Source organism: Triticum urartu, chromosome 3A, assembly GCF_056163025.1.
Source record: "Triticum urartu cultivar PI428250 chromosome 3A, HENAU_Tu73, whole genome shotgun sequence".
NCBI lineage: Eukaryota > Viridiplantae > Streptophyta > Magnoliopsida > Poales > Poaceae > Triticum > Triticum urartu.
The window spans coordinates 495,035,317-495,050,452 of NC_141875.1; the positions used below are offsets into that span (position 1 = coordinate 495,035,317).

At 44.2% G+C, this 15,136-nt stretch overlaps 2 protein-coding genes across 4 annotated transcripts; both read left to right on the forward strand.

Annotated features, from left to right (window-relative positions):
* The first annotated feature begins 770 nt into the window (after nt 1-770).
* On the forward strand, nt 771-4,002 carry LOC125544591 (ubiquitin-conjugating enzyme E2 36). The gene is made up of 8 exons (XM_087547450.1): nt 771-999; nt 1,116-1,143; nt 1,242-1,328; nt 2,190-2,248; nt 3,045-3,086; nt 3,161-3,234; nt 3,489-3,586; nt 3,664-4,002. The coding sequence occupies exons 1-8, from the start codon at nt 964-966 to the stop codon at nt 3,699-3,701; spliced, it is 462 nt and encodes a 153-aa protein (XP_087403576.1). The 5' UTR covers nt 771-963; the 3' UTR covers nt 3,702-4,002.
* Nucleotides 4,003-4,926: 924 nt separating this feature from the next.
* LOC125544595 (uncharacterized) lies at nt 4,927-12,151 on the forward strand. 3 transcript variants are annotated; one of them, XR_015619177.1, is made up of 13 exons: nt 4,927-5,178; nt 5,280-5,444; nt 5,533-5,579; nt 6,218-6,283; nt 6,396-6,503; nt 7,085-7,151; nt 8,193-8,277; nt 9,486-9,646; nt 9,948-10,049; nt 10,388-10,610; nt 10,803-10,938; nt 11,017-11,107; nt 11,729-12,151. XR_015619177.1 is itself a non-coding variant. In XM_048708331.1 (12 exons), the coding sequence occupies exons 1-11, from the start codon at nt 5,134-5,136 to the stop codon at nt 10,934-10,936; spliced, it is 1,203 nt and encodes a 400-aa protein (XP_048564288.1). In that variant the 5' UTR covers nt 4,927-5,133; the 3' UTR covers nt 10,937-10,938; nt 11,017-11,199. The 3 variants fall into 3 exon arrangements, 2 of the variants coding, with proteins under 2 accessions (XP_048564288.1, XP_087403575.1); XM_048708331.1 differs by lacking the exon at nt 11,729-12,151 and having other exon boundaries at nt 11,017-11,199; XM_087547449.1 differs by lacking the exons at nt 4,927-5,178; nt 5,280-5,444; nt 5,533-5,579; nt 11,729-12,151 and adding an exon at nt 5,807-5,871 and having other exon boundaries at nt 11,017-11,199.
* Nucleotides 12,152-15,136: the final 2,985 nt, after the last annotated feature.

Genomic DNA, 15,136 nt, shown 5'->3' on the forward strand with positions numbered 1-15,136 from the left:
TATGATTAAGGCCATGTCTTCGTTTTCCCTGAAAAAAAGACAAAGGCCAAGTCTTCGTTCAAGTTGGCAAAGAATCATCAACCGTTCGACATCTTTTGTTTCCATCATACTCTTTTCTGACGATTACGGGTTTTGGCCGTAAGGGTACCTCTAATGCTGATCATAAATTTGCTCCCGCATCCGTTCAGAGAGAGAGAGAGAGATCAGTCCATGGATACGGATATGGAAACTGGCCGTCCAACGATACTCGCATATATTTGACCTAAATTTTTTTAGGTCCGCACGTTTAAATAGCCACATATATAGTTTAAAATAGTTTGAATGTTTAAATGCAACAGTAGTCCGCATATATAATTTAAAATACCGACGTTTAGCACTGGTCAAGCCTGGAGCCGCCTGACCGACGCCGAGCACCGGGCAACGAGCCTATGCTTCGGGTCAGGAAGGGAGCACGCGTTCTTGACCCATGTCGTGCCTGGCCCGACATGCGGCTAAGCAGGCGGTTCCTTGACCCGCGAGGTGAGACCCACGTGCCGGCATGACAATTTTCTTTTTCCTTTTCTTTTTCTTTTTAAACATCCCAAAAGGTCAAAAAATGGCAAAATATATAAATGGCAAAATACCGAGGCAGCCCGTTTAGTTCATGTGTGGTGCCTGGGCCATAAGACAAGGCACATTCGTGCCAGGCCCTTTTACGGGTGGGTCGGCCGGGCCGGCCCGTTGGCCAGGTCTGACTCACCGGGATAAAACTTGAGCACCGTGGAATGGAATAAAGCAACGAAAAAAAAAAGCAAACGGACGTGTAAGCTCCACATTAGCAAAGCCGCGTCCGTGCGTATAATAGCGAGCATCCACCCGCACCGCCTCCCCCGTGTTCCCCCATCCCCACTGACGCCTCCTCCGCACGACACACCGGCGCCGCACTCATCGGAGAGGAGCAAGCTCCCGCCCCGGCTCGATCCGATGGCCAACAGCAACCTTCCGCGACGAATCATCAAGGTGAGCTTCCGATCTGATCATCCAAGCACAGATCTCTCCACTCCTCCGATCCGACTCGTCTTTTCTTTTCCCGTGTCTAACTTTTTGGGGTTTCCGCGTGGTTGGATCTACCGCAGGAGACGCAGAGACTCCTCAGCGAGCCAGGTGCGGGTGCTTGTCAATCTGCAGTTTCGGGTGGATAATGGCGAGGTGTTTCATTTCTGGGTGCGATTTCCGCTCTTTGAATGGTTTTGTTTGTGCAGCACCGGGGATCAGCGCTTCGCCCTCGGAGGAGAACATGCGCTACTTCAACGTCATGATCCTTGGTCCGGCGCAGTCGCCCTACGAAGGTTTTGTTCTTCCTTTTAATACACGATAGTGATGTTGTTTGTGATATGATGTGATAACTGTGGGGCTTGGAAGGTACTACGCCCGTTCACAAATATAAGATGTTCTAACTTTTTCTCTGAATCGGATGTGTATAGACACCTTTTAGTGTGTTTGTTCACTCACTTCAGTCCGTGTGTACTCTACATTGAAATATCCAAAACATCTTATATTTGTGAATCGGAGGGAGTAGCAATTAGCGAATCGAGATGACTCTGTTCAAAACCGTTTGTTAGAAATGGTTCTAAAATGGCTGTGTTGGAATTATGGATGGTGTAGGTTGTGCTGTTTGATCAGTCTGGTGATGTGGCCGTGTAAGTTTTAGTTTATTCCTCTTCATGGCAGTTATCATGTTTGATGGGTTTTACGTTCTCTCTTTAGTATGTACATCAGTAATGGATAGATTTTTGCTACTTGCTCCAAGCTTATTTGTAATGGCACACTTATTTCCATGGTTAACATTGTATTGATATGGATGCCACATATTATGCATAGTGTTAAACTGTTAACATATTTGCTTGCTTAAGCCCTTTGGTGTTATTCGAGCCACCGGCATGCCATAGGAAAAGACGTCTCTCATCTTTTAATTATGGAGAATCACTAATTTAGCCTAATGAACTTGTTTCCAATTATGGAAGTGAACTATAGTTGAATATTCTAATTACCAATCTTGGTTGTGTTTGTTTATATGGATTACCTTAATAGCTTATCTTCTGCATGATATATCTGTTATGAAAGGAATGTTTTATGTTGAAGTGTTAGCATTATATTTTATGGCTGACCGGCTTTCTTACATTGTTCCCCTTTACTTATCTATTGGGCAGGGGGAGTTTTTAAGCTGGAACTCTTTTTACCCGAGGAATATCCGATGGCTGCCCCAAAGGTAATAATCTGTAGATGAGATTTGGTTAATGTTATCTACACAACACTTCTTTACATAATTATGTTGTATTCAGAATTGTAGAGTGTGACTTCCTCTTTGGCTAATATGGCTGATTTCTTCTTTGGCTAATATGCTTTCGACTTTCTTTTGCGAAGTTAAGTACTTATGTTCAAGGGCTGGTCAACCGCATTTAGATTACTTCGGTGGGGTTTCCAGCTTTGGATAATCAAAAAAGTGTTTGATAGCTTGATTTGCGTGCAAGTTGTTTGAAGCCTCATGCCTAATTGTTTGTGCACATTTGTTGTGTTACTGTTGACATTCACTATGCTTTCATATGTCCTGTTGTGGTAGTATATTATTGTATCGCTCTCATTTCCCTGTCTAGACAACTTTAGCTGCTTGATTGGACATAGAAATGATGGAGTGTGGAACATGTACAGCCTAAATGCCTAATGATTAACCCGTCAGGACAGCTAATTGGGTTAGCAGAAAGCTCAGAGAAATTTTCACTTGCACTCAGATTCTTTTTGAAGGTTTATGTCAAAGATTATTTCTATATATTAGTCTAGTATAGTTGTCGTGGTTCTATAGGTTGCCTATTCTGATTTTGTATTTCCTTGACTTTACTATGTGATTTTTTATAGAAGGATGAATAAGTAGCACTTAAGTCAAGCAATTGCTACTGGAGTACAGTCTCGCCCTTCCTTTGGTCTCTATAAAACTGCGCGCTGCTACATAGCATTTCTAATGCTTATAATCTTGGCGAACATTTATACTTTGCTTGTTGGTAGCGCAGGTTAGGTTTCTGACCAAAATATACCATCCCAACATTGACAAGGTAAGCAGGCATGTTTTCAGTGTTATGTTACTTTCTCCAGAAATGGTTATTCCTTAACGGATTTACCTTTGTAGCTTGGTAGGATATGCCTTGACATTCTCAAGGATAAATGGAGTCCGGCTCTTCAGATTCGAACAGTTCTTTTGAGGTCCTCTCTCTCTCTCTCATTCTGGGTCTCTGTAAGCTAGCATTTCATAACCTCTTTTTCTGAGCTGTTTCCTTTGCTATGTTTCTCCAAAAAAAAGTACTTATCTTGAGCTTAATTTACCGAATAACCTGTTTGTAGCATTAAATAAATCACCCTGTCTCAGTTTCCGGCACAGTATCTGATTCTCGAGAATTGCTGTTATTTCTATATTTAATGCTGCACATTGCTGCCCTGTGACATTTTTCTGGTTTCAGTATCCAGGCACTCCTAAGTGCACCAAATCCAGATGACCCTCTCTCCGAAAACATTGCTAAGCACTGGAAGTCCAATGAGGCAGAAGCTGTTGAAACAGGTAACAAGTGTGAAAATGTTGTCCCATTTGCCCTTGGGCCATAATATCTTAACTAAGTTCTGTTCTGGCGTTTGCAGCGAAGGAGTGGACTCGTCTGTATGCCAGTGGTGCATGACAACCCCATGCCGCTCTTGATGTAATAACCCATCATACTTTAGCCAGCAATCAAGTGCCATTTTGTTGGTAAGAACAAACTGGAGATGTTTGCGCTGGAAGGGAGTATCTGAATGACTAGTGCTCGAGCTATTTGGTTGGTTGTACACCCGCGTTGGTTGGTTCCCTTCGCCCTGGGGCACCTTCTGACTGATCTGTATCTGATAGAACTTTCTATGCTCCTCCACCACATTACCCTTGTGTAGGAGAAGCTAACAAGTGTCCACATTGTTGAAATTGAAGCTGGCTTGTTAATTTGTTCTTGCTCTTGTAGTTTGGGAGTTTGAATACTCAAGGTTGCATCTGATACGCCCAAATATTTTCTCAGTCCCTGCCCTGTTTTTTTTAGCTAGCAGTGACGCGTTGAATTGCTTGCCTCGACGGCTCAAACACAGCCAAATATCGGATGGTTTAGCCGGACCAATCTTGTTTACTGCCAGTACAGGAGCCAATACAACAACCGAGCCCTGCTGCTCGAGTGTGGCAGCGCGTTGCCCGGCAGCGCACACCAGAAACAGAAAGCCACAGCTCGTGCTACGGCGACAGCCGACAGGTTGCAACAAAACCTGCTTGTCCGTCGACGGAAGAAATGTTTCCACCCACGAGAAGGCTGATGTGCGCGCGACGTACTGCCCTGTCACAGACGGCTTCATTTGCTGTCAGTTTCCACGGAATACGGCCTATATTTACGGCTAGACAGCAGCACTACGCCGTCTCACGCAGGGCGACACACATCAGCACACAGGACTAGCATGCAGTGTACCGTGCAGGTTAAATAAAGGACCCTCTTATCTTGCGAAAGGGGTGACAATAGTGAACGTTTTGGCTGGTAATTTACGTTATGGGAGGGTGACAATTCCTTCAGAAACGCATGGCAACTTCTGAATGAAAAAGAAGAAAATGATTTCTGCGATAAAGGAAGGATTTCCCATCTTTCACCACGTAAACTTGCCATAAAAAAACGTTGGCTTTGCCACCCTCTTCCAAGCCAACGTTCGCCAAATAAATTACGGCAGATAGAAAGTCACAGTATATGCTACAGTCTAGTACAGATGTGTGTACTATACGACGGAGACCTGACCGGCATGGCACTCACGGGGGAAGCAAAACCCTGGGGGCACCCACCGTCAGTCAAGCCGCGGGACGCCGGTAAAACCCGTCATAAGTCTCCTCTCCTCCCTGGAGCGTCTGCCCGACGGTTGGGGTGAAAAACCAGGAGCGCAGGTTCGCTCGCCTGCCCGCTCCAGTGTTTCCGTGCTCCTGTTTGTTTATTCAACACAACGCCAACGCCAACGCTAACGCATCGCCTCAGCTACTTCGGGAGCTGCCGCGTCGTCCGTGCGTGGGGGACCGGCCGCGCACCGCCGCCTCGGCGACCCGGCCCGCCGGACGCCATGGATGCCGGCGACGAGCCCTCCGTCACCCGCTGGTCCTTCCAGGTGACTCGCTGGCCTATGCTATTTCTCCTCCCTCCCCTTTCATGCTCTCCCGTGCTGAGATCTCGTCGTTCCCAATTCGCTATGGCGTGGCCTCCGCGCAGGACTTCGAGCGCTACTACGACGCGGGCCTCGGCATCTGCCGCCAGCCCAAGGGCGACGGCGACGACGACGACGACGCGCCGCCCGGATCGGGCTCCGCCGACACCGCTCACGGCCACGCCAACGGCGGCGTCGACCTGTCCGTCTTCGAGCAGTTCCAGCGGATGGTAATTCAGTTCGGTCTTCTCGCAGAATGCTTCCATGTTACTACTACTTTGGTGACTTATACAGTTTCTCTCTGATTCTCTGTTGCAGGATAGAAATGTCGAGTTGCGCTATGGGGCAATGGATGCCGGGCCACCGTAAGACTCGTTGCATGTACTTCAGCTAGTTTACTTGCCAACGTTTGTTTAATCTAAATTTAGCTAATCTGTAAAGTGCAGAGATAAGCTAATTCTGGGATGTTCTAACATTAGTAATCTCTCCGTATGGTACAATTTAATCGAGGCTGTACCAAGCTTTGCCATCCGCTTCACTTCTGATTCGATCTTAGCTCATATAGGTGGCAAATCACGCACTTCAATTGAGTTGACCAAATATAGGAATGGCTTCTTCATCCAACTGCCCAGCTGTGTCTGTCTTGCTCAAATCCAGGCATGCCAACTGGTGTTAGATTATTATTTGTGTAGCTTGTGCCGTAAGTAATTATATGCTTGCTACTAAACAACAACTCATGAAATGGTGGATACATTTTTTTTTGTTTATAGTTATGCTTTTAATGGATAAAAATTATATGAAATGGCTGAAGGTCAGTGGAAGTTAGCGACCTGTGAATAGAAGTTTCTACCTGTTAATTTCTGGACTCAACTGTTAATTTTAAAGTATTTTGCTATACTGTTCGGTCCATGAATAAAACCGCCAGAGCGCATGCCTCTCTTTCACTTGTCATGCAAACATTTATCTTGTGAACTGTGATAACCAGATGTGCGACTTTTTGCAGGCAGAAATCCCTGCTTCCTTCTTTTGAATCTGCAGAAACACGCAACTTAGCCGAGACATTGTTGAGGTGACAGTCTAACCAAACATTTAGCTATCTTATGTTTGTACCATCTTGGCATTATCGTGTATTTCAGACCTTGACACCATAACTTCTTGGTGAAATGTGCTAATTCCTACAGGGATATCATTCGTGGGAGTCCAGATGTCAAATGGGAAAGCATTAAAGGTTTGGAAACTGCGAAGCGACTTCTTAAGGAGGCAGTTGTCATGCCTATAAAGTATCCCAAGTGGGTTTGTTTGCTCCCTGAAATGATATACACAAGTTGGACACTTCTTTTTCCTACTTTGTCGCTTAAAATGTGCTACACAGTTGTATAGAGTATATACCTATGACATGCATGTCTCAAACAGTTTGTTGAATCAAATTAAGTTTGTTGAATCAAATTTATGATTCAAACTTGACATGTTGGCATGTCAATTAAGTTCAACTTAATGTTAACATGTTCACGATGCCATTTCAAATACTGTTTACTTTAAGCCTTCCAAATACCTACTAGAAACTTCCAACGTGCTTTAAGGCCAATGTCTTTATAGCCAATCTGAGATAACTGAAAAATAATAACGCATGTGCTAATTTAGAACCTTTGTTCATCTTTGTTGAACTGATTGTCATCTGAGTACCTGGTTGCTTGGGAAAATAATTAATTTGTCAGTGAAGGACACTGCCTTTTTTTTGTACCTAAATGGTTAAGAAACTTAGTGGTTTTGAATTATGATAGATGCTGAATTTGTATCAATTAGGCAATGTTTTGCTAGTGGTTCTGTGGAATATTTTCTCCTTTGTTTCCTAATCAGAGTCAGATTTTAGGTACTTCACAGGTCTGTTATCACCCTGGAAAGGTATATTGCTATTTGGTCCACCAGGAACAGGAAAGGTTTGCACTTATGAAAACCTTAGCTTATTTTCTTTTACATTTTTTCCTGTTTTTCTGGTGAAGCTATGCCCCCATGTTAACAATATTGTTAGCACTTCCTCACGGGGTTAAGTTGTGGAATAGTTTCTCTAAATATCTTAAACAATATGATTAAAAACAATTGTTTTGCATAAACATACCTTCAATTATCATTTTATATGCCATATTGGGATTTATTCAATTATTTGCTCAGCAAAGATATTACAGAGTTGAACTATTTTGCACCTAAACTAAATACCCATAGTAGCTGTGGTTGATCTGCTCAGCTACCGTCTCAACATTGCTGTTGTGTCAATGAATGATTGAGATAAATAAAGATGCCTGTAATTATTCACAATTGTTTCTACACCAGCTTCTGTCTGTAATGTTCAGGATATCGGTAACTGGTACCATATCGTTTGGATGCTGAGTAGGGATTAATTGGCAAATCGGCCATTTAACTTAATTTATCAGTGACCCATTTCTTGGGAGGTTAACTAGGGCCATATCTATATATCCTAGGCTATATATAGCCAACATGCAATTTACCAAGTGTCTAAATATGCAATCCTAGGCTACATAGCAATAAGGAAAATTGTTGCCTTGATGTTCTGATGATGTTGCAGCTGACCTGGAAGGCCATAAACCTGCACATAGATAAGTAGGGAGGGAACATGCCAGTTTTGGGCTAAAAAATAACTAGCAGTTAATTGGTCCAGCCGATAATTCGGCCTGACAGCTGATAAATCGGCTTGTCAGACAAATTAACTGGACCTACCAGTTAATGGCTCTAATAGCACGTTCTCGTATCGGGAGGGGTTCGAATAGAAGTTAGCTGACCATATCGGCATTCGTCAGTTAACTGACCGATATTTGGAACAGTCTCTGTTGTATCTTTTCATTTCAGCTGTATTATTACCGAAATTCCATATATTAACTGCCATGCTATGCATAAACTAAAATTGCTGACCGTCATCTAGTACAACAGTTGTGTTATAACTGCCCTCGTATGTTTAATTTCAGACAATGCTGGCAAAAGCTGTGGCTACCGAGTGCAAAACAACTTTTTTCAACATTTCAGCCTCATCAATTGTCAGCAAATGGCGTGGTATGTTTCCCCCCTCTTGTAATGTACAGTTGCATTGCTTTTCTGTTATTGCTGTTATCATTTTTTTACTGGGGTCATGCTTTACTGCCATACCATTTAAGTGTGACCATTTAATATATGTGGTATGCGTTTTGATGAGTTCCTATGAGCTTTTTTTAATGCTGTATATTGTTGCTACAAATTAGTATTAGATGCATGCTGTTGTATTTGGGAACTCCAAACCTGTTCTATCAAAACTAACTATTTGCAGATTGGCACAACTCGTTGCATTTATCCTTGCAAGACCCATGAAAGTTTAACACATGTTCTTTACAGCACCATGATATTAAGGTGCTTTGGTTTGTTGCCCATCTGAATCATACCAAATTGCGGTTACCAAGTACGAACAAAAAATAGCTATCATTTGCTTGGTTCCAAAATTTTCTCTGCTTGCAAAAACTGGTGCTGCCAACCCCGAAAGGCGCAAACTCCCTGGACTTCTTGTGGGCCTGCCCAGTTTTTGGCAGCGCTCTTTCTTATTAGCTTTGTGACGCGTCGGTGCAATGTAGGATGTGGGAATAATTTTGATTATTACAGTGCTCCTAATTACCATATTTTCTGAACCACACATGATTTGTGATACATTTGAACAGTATTTTGTTTGTGATTTAATAAATGAAAAAGAAGACCCATACTGTCTATGTTTTGAAATAACATTCTTACAACTAAAATTTGCATTATGTAACTAAAAAACCATTAAGTAAAGATTGAGCCATTGCACCCTTGGACACCTTTTGCTACACATCGATGCCCTTCTGTTGCATCATGCAGTACTTGTAGCTCTTCCATGTACATTTTTTAACACTGGTACCCTGTTTGCACCACAGGTGCTCGTCTGCACCCTTGCAATCCATCTTCTGTTACCCAACTTTGCCCTCTTTGCGCCATGCATTATTTGCAGGTCTTGCTTAGTAATATTTTTCTGCTGGCTCCCTGCTTGCACCAAACCGATCTTTGTGGAATTTCACTTTCGGACATCAACATGGAATGCCGTTTTGAACTTCACCTTAATCTGTCAACATGGAAGAAAAGATATTTGCAATTGAATACTTCTGTCTACTAGCCTGTTGGAAGTCTTATCTGCCTCTAGATTGAACCTATAACCTCCAATGTAACATCATTGTTGTGCAACGATAGTTTTGCTTATTCTAATAGTTAGTATGCTACAGGTGACTCGGAGAAACTAGTAAAAGTCTTATTTGAGCTTGCAAGGCATCATGCACCATCTACCATTTTCCTTGATGAGATTGATGCTATCATTAGCCAACGTGGTGAAGCTCGTAGTGAACATGAAGCCAGTCGGCGATTGAAGACTGAACTATTAATACAGGTATTCTTCCTGGAGACTTGAAAAGCATGAATTATTATAAAATGCGTCAATGCTCACTTAATATTAGTTTCTCAATCGCAAAAAGAGTGAACATTGCTTTATGGAAGAAAATTAAGTGGAGAACAAGCCTTTAGACTCTCGTAGCTTGCATACATGAGACTGATGAAAGGCAGTCAGAACATGGAAATTTCGTAATGTTGACATGTTGAATAATCTTTCATTTCCTTAATTTTGTGATGAATTTCAATAATGGGCTGTTTTGACTCATCATTTTTGGTTGTTTCATAACATTTCACTGCAGATGGATGGATTGACTAAGACAGATGAGCTTGTTTTTGTTCTGGCGGCCACAAATTTACCTTGGGAACTAGACGCAGCAATGTTACGCCGATTGGAAAAACGTGTATCCTTTCCTGAAAATAGTAATTCTGAGTGCAATTGTGCATATAAGCTCTGAGAGCCCAGTTTCTGCTGTTATGGATGCCACCAGTTTCAGTTGGCAACAATGAATTTATCTTTTAAATGAACTTTTTAAGGCAGTTTATGTTTTACATATGCCATAAAATCCCCATGCTTCTCACTGAGAGGTAGTAGTACCTTTTTAAAATAAAACACTAGGCAATTCAACCTGTATATCTGGAAATGAGTGTTTGATCTTATTGGAATGCCAGTATTTGTCTGCAGGACCACTTGATTTCTGTACCTGAAGAAAACTATTTTTCGCTTAACTTGTCCAATCAGATTCTTGTGCCCTTACCAGAGGCAGAAGCTAGGCATGCTATGTTTGAAGAGTTCCTTCCATCGACTCCAGATACAATGGAGATTCCATATGATGTTCTTGTGGAGAACACCGAAGGATATTCCGGCTCTGATATACGCCTTGTCTGTAAGGAGGCAGCAATGCAACCACTTAGACGGTTAATGGCAGTTCTAGAAGGCAGACAAGAAGAAATGCCAGAGGATGGTATGTGCTCTATCCTTCACAAGTGATTGTCTACCTTTTCTGTAACTCTACTGTGTGTGCACGAGAACAAATGGCCACCCTTAACATAATAAAAAATAATGGTCAGCAAGTTGATGAAATGAAATTGATCTTACCACTCCATTGAAAAAGCCAAGTGATATTTACCGCCTTTTGGGGTTTAAAATGTTACAGAGTTGCCTGAAGTTGGCCCAATAGCGGCAGAAGATATCGAACTTGCCTTGAGAAATACACGGCCGTCTGCTCATCTCCATGCACATAGATATGAGAAATTCAATCAAGATTATGGCAGCCATGTCATTGGCTAAAGGTGAGCAGCAAAAAGAAGCGACGCTTTTGACCGACCACCTTGGATTTCTCTAAGCACGCCTAGAACATCTTTTTGCAGGAGCATGTTGATATGACCTTGTTTGCACCCTGTATGGAGCTTTAGTATTCGTCGGCAGAAAGGATAATTACCATCCATGTATTTCCAGCTCGTAAGCATTGCTTGTGCATAATATTTGTTCCATCATCATGTATATTACCATTTACATCACAAACAGTAAGTCCTTTGGGTATTCAAGCTCTACTGACTTTTGGCTTGCCATCCCCAAACCTGTGGCGTCATTCGTTGGCGTGTATTTTATGGTGGGCAGCTTGAAGCTTTGGTCCTCCGTTTGTTTTCAAGCAATGTGCTCACTCCGATTCCTACAGCTTCTCGTTTGGACATGGGTAGATCAAGTTTAAAATTCTTTCCTACGATCGTTTAGGTTTAGCCACCCTCCTACAATGATGCTAGCTTAGCTTGGCACCGGAATATGAGCACATTGACCATGCTCTCAGTGCGGAGCAGTGGTAGCAGTGTTCAGTAGCAACTGGCATGTATCCTTGGCTTGGCCGGTTCTTGGGCAGGGCTCCAGCCTGCGGTCAGAGAGCTTTTTTTTAGAGAAAGCTATCATGACGAGCTTTAATGATTTGATAACATAATTTCATTGTTCACAAGACTCGAAAATAGAGCTAGGGGGATTACAACAATAACAACAAAGCCTTTTGTCCCAAACAATTTGGGGTAGGCTAGAGATGGAACTCATAGATCTGGCCGCATCCACCGTATGCAGGAACACCACCTCTTTGCAACACCCCTGGAAGGGAACCACCCAGGAGATGTGCGACAAAGGAGCGCCCAAACCCAAGGATGTCCGGAAGGAGTCATGGAAGGGGATCGCCACCAGCGTCATCTTCCTCGTGTTTTTTTTTTCGAGACATCATCTTCCTCGTGTTATTGATGCGGCTATGCCACGAAGCTTTTGCACTAAGGAATCTTTCATGTTAGCACAACATAGGGATAAATTCCTTCACAATACAAACTGACTGTCCGCAAACCATGAATGATGGAGGCTTCTTGGCTACGTCAGCGGATACAGTTTATGCCGATTGTAATGTTCTTCTTTCTGGGTTCGATAATGTTCTTGAACATTGTAAAACGGAGGCCTATAAAGTGGCACATGAGCTTGCTAGGGGAATGCTCCATCTTTGACTCACACTTGTATTTGGGACGATAATCTTTATTTTTGATATTTATTTCAGAAGCTCCAGTGCATAGCCGTCGCTAAAGCGTGCTGATAATGTCAAGAGGGGTCGGGGTAGACCGAACTTAACAGAAGTCCGTAAAGAAATATCATCAAAGAACTAGTCATGGACAAGAGTGCGTGAAAGCTTGCTATTCATATGCCAGAATCATGAGTTGGTCGCGAATGTCCTGACTGAGACCAGCGACAGCGGTTTGGAGCGGGTCAACCAAAGCTTGAATGTCGTTGATCTTGACATCCCGAGTGTTGAAGAGGGATCGCAAAGTGGGATGAGGGAGCGAGGGTCCTGTGCCGCCCGTGTAGCAGGGGCGGAGCTCTCCATCATGAGGCGTCCTTTGGCTCCTGTGCCCGGGGCAATCTTGGTGTTGGTGGTGAAGTTGGTGTGGCCGAGAGTGACCTACAAGACTTTTGGAGTGCCAAACTTCTTCATCCGGGGCGGTGGCGTTGTGGGCCTCTTTGAGGCCAAACTCCTTAACCACTGTGTTGAGGGGTTGAGCGGTGTGGCCGCCGGTCGCCCCCTCCTAGGTGTGGGCGAGAGCTTCGGGCTCCACCTCTATCGTGGTGTCCTTTTTCTTCGACTCTGTCATTGAAGCTTTCTCTTTATATGTCTCAACTTCTTTCGGGGCTCGCTTTGGGGGCATCTAGTTGCGATGGTCAAGGCGACTTCTCCGGCGTGGATTCCCCACGGTCGGCCCCAATGTTGACGTTCAAGAATCAACTTTCAACCTGGGGGGGGGGGGGGTATCCTGAGTAGCGTGTAGCGTGGGTCGAGATTAGGGAGGCCGTGTACGCGGGCCTTACGCCGAAGGTCATCGTACACTCGACAAAGCGGCAAAATGATATTTTTGACTTAGACGCCTCGTGGGAGCGCGACCTACATCCTATGGGAGGGTCGTCGAGAGTGCTACCTGGGGCACTTGGAGTGCAGCCTTTTCGGAGACCCACGACTCTTCATGACTCTTCACTAGACTTAGCCTTACTAGGTTCCTCGGGCTCAGAGCTCATTGCCTTCCTTTGCCCCCCTAAAGGGGCTTGGAAGGGGAATGTGACCCTCCACTTAAGTTTACTCAAGTGAGAGTAAGTTACATGCCTATGGTTTTTTATAGCTTTGGGATCCTTAACAAATGACCAAGACTACTCTTGAAATAAGGAGATGGGAGGGTATGACTAGGTATTTTTTCGTTCTTTGACCCAGGTGCTCTTTGTTAGGCTAGGAGGTGGGTTGTAGCCCATTAGAGCATCTACAGCCGTACTTGGCAAATTCGGTCCACTATACGCCCTCAGGTGCCTCCGCGGACAGCCCCCGCCGGTCCCTCATATGGGCTGTCGCACATCCACATATCTCAAATGCGGAACCTCAAATCCATGCAATCCATGCACTTTGATCATACGATACAAATTTGTCCGAATTCAATAGTTCGAAACAAAGAAAAGCAAACCATAGTTCAACAATTCAGACATACCAAAATGAAATCCATGTACGAGCGTCACAGATGCCTCGCTTGCTGGCCGAATCACTCATCGGACGCCATCCATGCCTCCTGCTCTGAGGCCATGCTTGCGTCCAGCTCTGCCTACATTCGGGATGCATGCTCTACCCGCATCCTTGTCGCATGCTCCGCTGCTACTGCAGCCGCTCTCGTCGCCTCGTATTCCCTACACTCGTTGATCTCCTTATTCTTCTCCGCAAGCCACTTCTTTGCATGCTCATTCAAGAGGGTTTTGTCCGCCAACATGATCTTCGCATCCTCCGTGTCCCGTGCGAGTTGCAACCTCTCCTCAAGCTCAATCTCTCCAAATGTCTTGGCCTTCTCGAGCTCCCATTTGATCGCTGCCTCTTGCTTCTCCAACTTGATTTTCTCCCTCTCAAATTCCAGCTTCTTCTACGCCCTCTTCCGGTCCCAATCCATCCTCTCCTTTTGCGCATACAACATGAGCTTGTAGCTCTCCTCCTTCTTGTTCTCCCTCGCCGAAAAAATGCCTGTCCATGTGGAGGACATTTTTATAGCCGCGGCATCACGAGAGGCCCTTGCCTTCGCTCACTTGTTTCCTATGACTTGCGGTTATCCTTTGGCACGGTGGCTCTTCCATTCTCGACGATAACTGTTGGGAAACATAGTAGAAAAAAATTGCCCTACGAACACGCAGGAACAATATGAGATGCATATAGGGTTTGTATCAACGATTGTTACCGACTCCGGAGTGCAACAGAAGAAGACAATTTGATGTAGATCGTACTTGGAGTCCCACGAATGTTGATGACGATCCCGTGAACCACCCTCGAACAGAATACTGAAGGTGCGACCTCTCTACTTGGTTGCAAGCGTACGGTCTTCACAATCCGGCAGTGCTTCGCCGTCCAGAGATAATCATTGCCAGAGAATTAGAGGGAGGAGATTAGAACCACACTCGGCTTCTAATTATGAGGATTAGAGGATTTAGGTCAAGCCCTAGTTGATCAACTAGGATCAACTAGAACTAGAGGAACTAGAGGAGGCTCCAAAACTTGCGTGTCAAAATGGCCTAATATCTCAAGTATATATAGGCTGGGAGGGGAGTAGGGGGCATGACACAAGGGAGGGGGATCCTCCCTCCTTGCATCGGCCCTAGGGGGGAGGAGGATTCCTCCCCCAAGTCCAATTTGGCCTACCTCAAGGGGGAAAGGGGGCGTCTCCCCTACATGGGCCTTGGTGGCCCAATTCTCCCTCCACTACTTGGCCTTTTAATACCCGTTGATATTAAATTAAATATAAAAGCCCTCTAACAATTACTAGGGCATGTTATATATAATTTAACATCATCTAAACATTTTCTACCTATATATTATTTATCGGCAATACCCGATATTGCCCGATAATCTCTGAAACCCTTCCGGTGACCCCAAAACTCTTCGATTTACTCTCAAAACTATTCTGAATATTAATGAAACAATTTCAC